Genomic DNA, 9859 nt, shown 5'->3' with positions numbered 1-9859 from the left:
GTCAGATGGCTCTCCTCTTAGTAATGTAAGGACATATGCTTCTTCATTATTGGGATAGCATTCTTTTCAAGATAGGATCTTTATGATTTCTGAGTGAAGAGAAAATAGAACATGGGTTATTCACTTAAGAGGTTCTGTGACCATGCCTGCAAATGGCACATATCACTTCTCTTATTTCTTTCTCAAGAACTTTGTCACATGGCATCAAACAAACTACTGGAGTGGGAAAGTAATCTTTCCTTGTGTCCAATAAGAAGAATTAAGAATGGTGGGAAATGCCAGTCTCTGTTTCAAAGGCTGTGCAAAAACCCATACACATGTTAAGAGTGACCTTTGCCCTTGGACAAAGTCTCCCCAAAGCAGGCATTGCTTAATCCAAATCTATTCTATTTTAAAGAGCCAAGAAAACACTTTAAAACCAATATATTGGCCAATGTTGAACAAAGAAGGCAAAGAAGGTAGTTTTTTATTTATGAACTTTTTATCCCACATTGTTTCCTTCCAGCTTGTCCTCCTCTCATTTCTAATATACTACAGTAAGAGGCTCTTTCCTAGCTCTGCCACAGACTAGCTTTGACCATTGAGTAAATTTCTTTATTAATCTATTTATTCAAATACTTATTAAGCACACACCAAATGATAGGCAATGAGAATCAAACAAAATGTCCTGCCCTCCCAGAGCTTCCATTCTAGTGGAAGAAGACAGATAAAGAGCAACATAAATATATAAGTGCAAATTAAAAGTATGTAAGATGATAATTAAATGTTATGGAGAAATAAAGTCCTCAGAGAAGGGCTTACCAAGAAGATGACAGCTGAAAAAAGATGGGAAGATTATAAGGAAAAAAGCAATGCTGATATCTGAAGAAAAATCATTCCAGGAAATGAGAACAGCAAGTGGAAACCTGAAATTTATTTGATAAAAAGCCAGAGGAGCAGTGCCACTGAAGCAGAGAGAGCAACAAAATAGAATACAAAGTCAGACAAGTAAATGAGGGCCAGAGTTCATAAGGTGTGTATGTTTCTATAAGGACATTGGCCCTTTGATGAGAAACCACTGGAGGTACACGCATGGATGCACGTGCATGTGCATGTGCATGTTTAAGGCAGAAGAGTGACATGATCTTATTTTTGTTTTTTTTATAAAAAGTCACTCTAATTGTTATGTTGAGATTGACTCAATGTACTTCTACATGGAAGCACAGAAACCACACAAGAGTTTATAGGAGTAATATAGGGAACAGTAGTTCATACCAAGGTAAAATCAATGGACATAAAGAGAGGAAGGTTGAATTCTGGGTATAGTTTGAAGGTAGAACCCACAGGATTTGTTAATGAAATTAATATAAGCTATAAAGCAGGAAGTCATAGATTACACATAAGTTTTAGCAAACTTATAGAATGGAATTTCTACTAATTGAAATGATGAATACTACAGAGGAAACATATTTTGTAGAAGAAGACCTGGAACTCAGGTTTGATATGTGAAATTTGAGACACCTAAACATATGGGTCAAACTATTCAGTGTGAATTGGTTATATGAGTCTGGAATTCATAGGAGGAGAGATTCAGGCTGAAGATATTTAATTTCTTCATGTCTTCTTTCTCTAACCTAAAAAAAAAAAAAAAGAGGATAATAATGACTAATAATGACTAATGGCATATTTATCATTGGACTGTTGCGTGCCTGACAATAGCAGATCCTCAGTAGGCCAGTAAGATACTCTTTAGTCAATTGATTTAGTTAAAATGAATCAACATAGAAATGAATAATAAATTGAATTTAAGTAAATATATTTGATTACATACTTGTATTTTTTCCACAGCCATTCTTAATACCATCTTTTTTCCAACTTGTTTATTTTAGTGTGTATGAGATGTTCTTTCTTTTTAGGATATACAAACTCCAAAGATGTTACTTAAAATTTGTAGCTATATAATTTCAGGTTAAATTAAATAGTAATCAGAAATTTAGCTCACATAAGCAGATGCCATTTTGGCCATTTTAAAAATTAAGCTGCTCGTATGGAGAATAAAAATCAATGACAAGATATGTTATTTTGGAAGAAATTATAATAGTTTCTTTTCTACTGGCAGTCTAAAATCTAATAATTCAAATGAAATAATTAATTTGCATTTATAATAATACCTACTGAAGGAAGTTAGTGTTCAGTACAAAGAAAACACCAAACTCATTGGTAGATTATTCAACAAATAGATATCTCTATATTGGATTAGCTCTTCCTTTTGAAAGAAATATTCTGAATGTGACTTGATTCTCCCAGACAGAAACTGTGTTCCCTTCAATAATTAGTAATTTGTAATCTAACAAGAGGGCATAGATAAGAGCTAGGAATGCTGCTCCAACATGGGAACTCCCTGAGCAGATGCTGGGGAGACCGTCATTATCAGTTCAATGGCAGACAATATAATTTTGCTCATAGAGTATAAAATTTCTTAAGGAAGTCTTTTAAAAAGAGGAGCAACTTAACTTTCCTTAAGGAAGCTTTTGTACAAAAAAGTTTATACAAACAATATTATTAGAAACAAGAGCATGATTACAAAAATAGCATAGGAAATAATTTTATATAATATCTTCTACAATAAAATAAATATGTATATTATATATATTTGCTCTTTATGAACAAATAATATAATTACTGATACTCTAAGAATTAACAAAGAAGTTATCAAAAGCATGCCAGAAAAAAATGAAATAATCCAAAAGAATGTTTAGAATGTCTAGAAGATTTCAAAATTTTCAACAACGTAATTTCAGAACTAGTGTAATAGTAAGTATAATAGTATATAGTATAATAGAACTAGCATCATGATTAAAGAAATATGAAAGAAGGGACTATGATTTCACAATTGAAGACATTAAAAATATAAAGGAATCACAATCTGAAGAGCTAATATAATGAAAATGAAAAATTAACTGAGGCTTTGAACTTCTAATTTCTTCATATCTGTTAATTTAAAGAGCATTTCTGAGAAGTTATCTATTCCACTACATCTCAAATTGTCATGATGCATTGTCTACTCTAACACCATGAAACATATTCTATCTGTACTCTGAACATTGGCTGTTACCTATTAAAGTTAATACTTTGAAAGATTATAATATATTAGTTGTAACTCATTAGCTAATTCATGAAACGAACAGCCAGCATTGATTGTCAGGCAGAATGTTAATTACATTTCATAAATGTTGGCTTAACCCTTTGACTGTTGCTAAATGTGCCACATACACGGATAAAGGCAGTCATATGTTGCATATGATACGGCATATAGTTCTTAATTTCCCGAGGGCAACATTTCCTATGGATATTAGCAGGGCAGCTTTTATTCTTCCCAGAGCCTTGTATTAACACAGCTGCCAGAGTTTCTTGTCATTTCGTGTTATGATATTTCTCCTTTTGGGAGGTGAGGGTCGACAATGGATTAAATATGGAGAAACCATAAACTTCCTCTTATACCTTGAATATTAGCCTCAATGTGCAATTGAAAACACTCTCCATATATGACAGTTGAATGAAATTAGTTGATTTTATTTCAAAGAGAGCTGTAATCAAAAGATAGCAAAGAGATCAATAATATACATTTTGGATATACATAACTGACCTTTTTTTCCATCAAAATTTCTTTTACATGGGTGATACCTTTAGAAAGGCAAGAGTTTTTCTTCATCTTGAACTGAAATCTGTATTTTTCATTAAATTTTAGTCCATTCTAAACATTATTCAAAATTTTTAGATCTTCCACCACCACCAGACCCCCCTCCAGGTCAGGGTTTAAGGCAGCAAATAGGCTCAAGTCAGCATGCTGGTAACGTGGAAAACTCAACAGAGAGAAAAGGAAGCTCTCTGGAGAGACAACAAGCGTCCAGCCTAGAAGACACAAAGAATTCATTGGAATGTCCAGCTAGAACGTCACTAGAGTGGCAGCGACAAACCCAGGAATGGATTAACGCCACAGAACGCCAAGAAGACATACGGAAAGCCCTACACAAACAAGGTGTTGGACCAGGTGTGTTCTGCACAGTCCCAAGAAAGTGTGCGCTTTTATCATTTTTTTCCTACCTGGTATTTTAGAAATGACAGTTGTGAAAGGGCATCTGAAATACATTTGCCTTGAATCACTAATTGAAGTTGGAATTCTACAGCAGAGCACACCAGCACATCACTTAAGACATATCCCACTGGGATTTGGCCCTCAAGTTAACCTCTGCATAAGATCTTTGAGCCCAGAGACCTCCAAACTCCATCCGTAGTTCTCAGGAGACAAGTTGATTTTTTTGCCTTTTAATGTTTATATTGAGTACTTTTAAAATCACACAATTTTATCTTTAGTGCCAGTTTAAATTCTGCCTTCAACCAGTTTGTTCATTTTGACTGAAGTAGTTAGTCATTTTGAAAGGAAAACTCACTTCAGTCAAATAATGGGGCTAATTGTATAACAAATAAAATTACAAATAAATGCCCAATCTCAGAATCCTTGTGTTAGAAAGGTTAAACCAGACCGGAACTTTCTCCATCTGATTAAATTTAGTTGATTGCTAATAATTCAATGGGGAATGTTTTTATTTATAAATCAAGCTTCCTGGAAATGTCACAAAATAAATTTTATACTTTGTAGTTGGAGTTTTCTTTTTCTTCCTTTTTTTTTTTTTTTTGGAGGTGGGAGGTTGTTGATCCTGTTACAGAAATGCGTATTCTGGAACATCTCTTTTTATGTCAAGATTCACTGAGTATTAAAACATAGACACAAACACATACACGCAAAACATTTCAAAGAGTTTCCTTATATATTCATTTATTCATTTGGACTAAATATTTTCTAGATATGTCCTCTACCCATGCATTTTTCATAATTATATTTTGTTATAACTTGGTGCCCAAGGTTTTAGAAAATATAATTTATGCAAGGGCCAGAAGATGACAATTTTAATATCTAGGTTCAGTGAAACATTTAAGAAGGTTATATCATTAAGGCTGTGAGAGAAGAATCATGTGATCTTTGTAGTTAAAGATTACTTAAGGAAAAAAATACTAAATTTAGTCAGCATTTTTTTAGTCATCTAATCACAATATTAATGGTCTATACCCAGAAAGAAGGAAGAAAATAAAAGGGGGGTTGAGGATACAGATGGAAAAAAGAGAAGAAGGAAGAAAAGAAGGAAGGGAAAAATGAAGAATACAAAGAAAAAATATTTCGAGTATTAAGTATTTAGTAATGCATATCATGAGTTATTTGTAGAGAGATGATACATAATAAGAATATAGACACATTATTTACTAAAATGTATGAGTTTCTCTTTTTCTATTAAGGAAGAATACAGCATTTCAAATTATGTTTTTCTATCCCAAGAAACAACAGAAATTTAAGAAGCTTATTTTGATAACTAATATATATAGTTGTTTATCTAAATTGAGAAAATGTTGCCATAATCTGAAACTGAAACCATGTTCCTTCAATCTTAATAGAAAATTAAACTGGAGCCTCATTGAACTCCAGAAATTATTCTCAGAAATTCTTTTCTAATGCAACATGATTCACTATATACAAATCTCTTTTACAATAAATTTAAATTTCACAAATTATATATAACAATGTATACTTATCCCAAGGTCTTTTGTAATCCTGTTTTAGTTCTTATTGTAGGAACTATTGATTGAACATAGAAATTTCTTTAATATCTGGGCCTTATTAAACCTCATCTTTTTAATTTTCCAAAAGAGTAAAATAATAGATATCTCATCTTGAGGTAAATATTTAAAGTTAAGTTGTTTTGGCAACATGTTGCTGTTTAACTTAGTCGTGTGTGTGTGTGTGTGTGTGTGTGTGTGTGTGTTTGTGTGTGTGTGTGTATATGTTTTCTTCCCCCAGAGGAGACCTTGGTGCCCTACAGCAAGCCCAGTTTCCCATCTCCAGGAGGTCACAGCTCATCAGGAACAGCTTCTTCTAAAGGATCCACTGGACCTAGGAAAACCGAGGTGTTGAGAGGAGGCCACCAGCGCAATGCCAGCGATCTTCTTGACATAGGATATATGGGCTCAAATAGTCAAGGACAGTTTACAGGTGAATTATGTAAGTGCTTTAGAACATTTAAAAGGCAATGGTGAAGGAATATTGGATTAATAAAGTAGAGGAGTAAAATGTTTTCCTCAACCTCTTAAAGTCTCTGGCTGGGTCTGAAAATTAAACCAACAAAGACAGATTATCAGAAAACAAAAGCAAACAAATTTTATTGAATGTACGTGAGAGCTTTCACAAGAGGATGGAGACCCAAGGAAGTGAGTAGAGGAGGAAACTTTTCTACTTTTTAGACAAAGAAACAATACATTTGTAAAGGATTGACAAAACATAGGGGCTTGGGCTAGAGGTAGGAAATGGGAAAGAAGTAACTAGGAAAACAGGGGTTAGTTTAACAAGTTTGTTTATACAGATTACTCAGCCTCAAATTCTCATAATCTCCTGATAAGAATGTCCTCTCTCGTTCTGGTACGGAGAGGATACCTTTCACATGGACATTTTATAACCTGTTTCAGGGAAGAAGGGCAAAGGGGTGAGGCCAAAGGGGTGAGGCTATTTCCTCTAAGTCCTTCAGCTTTAGATATTCAATATGCCAAGGTGTCATATTTTGGTTTAGTATGTTCTGAACCTCATCAATAACATTGCCACAATAAACAAATTTTAGAATATTAGAAAACTTGCTCTATTTTGACCAAAAAAAAAAAAAAAATCAGTTGTAATTTTCAACAGATTTGGTCATATGGCTGGTCACGTGGTCACAGATTTGATCATGGATGTTTACCATAGTCAATTAAATTAACATTTCTCCTATTACAAGGTTGATTTATGCAAAAATAATAATAATAATAATAATAATTTAGGCAATTAGTCTGAATACTTACAAGTTAATTAAATAGCCTACTTTGTCGTTTTCTTGTCTATTTTAACTTAGCACAATAAAGAAAGGGAAGCATATTGGCTCTTTGGTAGTTTTAAAGAAACTCCTTAGGAATTCCTTATTTTTTTCATTTTAGGAAATGAACCTAGAAAAGATGATTTTTTATTTTAATTAATTTGTAATATTTTGATTATTATAACATATCATGAAACAGTTTTTTTTCTTTTTAAATAAAGAACCATCATTGGTACTTAGTATAACTCATTTATTTTCTAGATGTAAAATACTAAATGATAAAGAAAGATAGGATGTCCCAGTAGGTAAAAAGCATTGAACTCGTATTAATTTTATCAGGAAAGTTATCAGTTTTGCTGTCCAATGTCAGAAACAGTATTCAACTGTTTCTTTGAATACAGTTTAAAAATACTTCTAAGGAACAGCTCTGGGTTCCAGTCTTCTCAACTACTTACTGGTTATATTAGAAGAGAAAGTAAACTACTGTCCTAATCTCTTTTTTTTTCTTAACTAAAATATTAATTACTATTATGCTCACATTGCAGAATGGGGAATGCCATCAGATAATGGAAAGTAAAAGTACTTTCAAAACTCTAAAGTTCTTTATCAATGAGAGTTATTATTGTTATATATTACTAATCTAATTAAGATATGTTAATTCGATTCATGACGACTTGGATTTTTTTTAACTTTTATTTTGAAATAATTATAGACTCACAGAAGTGTAAAAGCAGCTATACCTGGATTTTAAATCTCCAGATGTTACAAGTGTGTGTGGTTTTTTTTTTTAAGTAAAATTTCTTAAATTCACAAACTCACAGAATCTATTTGATAATGTTATCTTCATTTATTATCTGTTCACTTTGGTTTTTGTTATGCTGTTCAGGTTAAAAGAATGCTTAATTTAAATGCGAACTTATTTCTGATTTGTTTTTTTTTGTTTGTTTGTTTTGTTTTGTTTTGTTTCTTCTCTTTATAGAGTAACTGAGAAGAGACATGCAAAGCTGCTCTGAAGGACCATCAGGTCTGAACTCATGGAAGTGATGACACTAAACAGTGCAATGAACAATTTCTTTATTTATGTACTATTAAAGGAACTGTAAATGCAATGTAAAGACACACAGCCACACATATCCCACAGATATTTTACTTCTGTTCTTCTCTTAAGTACACCACCCACCTTAACTCTTTCTTGTCAGGAGTATATAAAAAAAGAAAGAAAACAAAGCTCGCCCTCCGGGAAGAAAAGGATTTTCCTCTGTATATAATTTCTTTTGTGCATTGCTATGCAAGCTCACTTTTTTTAGATCTGTTCATATTATTGTCTGTTCTTATTGGTCTGTTGTACTATATGTGAATTAATAGGCTGTGGTGCCATATATTAACTTTTAATTGTGTAACTTTTATGTTTAAATTTTGCACTGCGATTTTATTTGGTGATAAGCACAAATCTCTACTCCTCGTGACATGAAGAAAAAGACTGAATGTGAAAGGAGTTTCTGTACTGTAAGCTAGGTTGGGTAATGCTGGTCGTAAGGAATCACGTTAGATGGTTTTTGGTTGGGGTGTAGAAATAGGAAGATGCGAAGGAACAGTGCTGTTGGTGAAGTCTTTTTGAACATCAGTGACTGAGTCAATAAAAAAAGCAGTAAGGTGGCTTTTACTATTGACAAAAGCAGGGGTCAAAGGAAGGAAATTTAAGTCTTAAGACTGAATACGTATTAAAATACACAGGTAGCAAAGATGTACTAAACTTGCTTAAAAAATAAAAAGTAAATTAAAGTTATATTTAGAATCAACTTTGCCTGTCGTTGTAATTGACCCATCTGAGAATTACAGGCAAAAGGAAATTAAGGTGTTTCACAAGAGCTGTATTTATATTACAGTTCTTTTAAAAAGCATTTTATGAATTATCATAATTAATCTCTCTAACTCATTAAGTCAGAATATAATATGATGTTCCCCAAGGAAACAAACCAAATGAACTCTACAGCAAATAGTTAAAGTGGCAATTTATTATTAGGACATACTCGAACTGCTTCTAAATACAAAAACTCTATTGCAATATCTTGTTTTATCTTTCTAATACATGTACAGTACACACTAGAGGATAGAGCTGCATCACTTCAATTCATGATTTCTTTCAAAAAATAATGCAGTCATATACAACTTTGTGTTTCATTTGTTTAAGAAGTAAAATTTATGCCACCAAATATATAGCCAAATTGAAAGTACTTAAAAAGCAGTGCTCAGAGTATGTTCAGTTCATGGAAACTAGATTTATTGGAATAAATATTTTATGGTACATTCTCAAAAATTGGCTACCAACTAAATTATGTTTGACCCATTTTGATGAGTAAATTGAAAAAAAATTGAGGAGAAAAATGCATGTTTATATACTTTTTAAATAAAACTGAACCTCGTAAGTGGACATTAATAACAGTGTCCTGCCTCATTTGTTTTCACGACTTTGAGAACAAGAAGTTCCTGAACATCAGTCATGTATGGTCAAAATGAATATGACTTTAAAACATATGTTAGCTACTGTACATGTATAGTCAATCAGTCAAGTAGAAGAGAACTTTTCCAAAATTTTTACTTGTGTTTTATCCCCACGTGCTGCCTACATAATTGTAAATTCTATTTCCTTATATTCTCTCACATTTTTCCTATGATGTGTTCAGTAGTTGGTACTTTAAAACATATTTGATGTAATAATAAGGATCAATTCTAAACTATGGGACCCATTTGAATGACAAATCATGCTTTGTGCATTTTTGGCTCAGTCACCAATTGTGTGCCAGATGGCAACGGCAAAATTAAATGTTTCCCTTTTTTTTTTTTTTTAAATTTTCTGAGACTTCATCAACACAGGCAAGGATAGAGGAACAATATGTTCCTATGGGCTCCAACTTCTTGGTGCCATGTAG

At 32.5% G+C, this 9859-nt stretch overlaps 1 protein-coding gene across 5 annotated transcripts in view; it reads left to right on the top strand.

Annotated features, from left to right (window-relative positions):
* The window catches only part of ROBO2 (roundabout guidance receptor 2), a 562940-nt gene extending 553294 nt beyond the window's left edge, over window positions 1–9646 (top strand). For 2 of the 5 annotated variants that reach the window (XM_023528481.1, XM_023528478.1), the window contains 3 exons: window positions 3758–4030; window positions 5891–6091; window positions 7909–9646. In XM_023528481.1, coding sequence (XP_023384249.1) covers window positions 3758–4030; window positions 5891–6091; window positions 7909–7910 — 476 coding nt within the window. In that variant the 3' untranslated portion in view covers window positions 7911–9646. The remainder of the gene's footprint in view (window positions 1–3757; window positions 4031–5890; window positions 6092–7908) is intronic. The other 3 variants (XM_023528483.1, XM_023528482.1, XM_023528480.1) reach the window with 2 other exon arrangements.
* Window positions 9647–9859: the final 213 nt, after the last annotated feature.

Source organism: Pteropus vampyrus, unplaced genomic scaffold, assembly GCF_000151845.1.
Source record: "Pteropus vampyrus isolate Shadow unplaced genomic scaffold, Pvam_2.0 Scaffold26, whole genome shotgun sequence".
In the NCBI taxonomy this organism is placed as follows: domain Eukaryota; kingdom Metazoa; phylum Chordata; class Mammalia; order Chiroptera; family Pteropodidae; genus Pteropus; species Pteropus vampyrus.
This window is presented reverse-complemented; position numbering and strand designations above follow the sequence as displayed.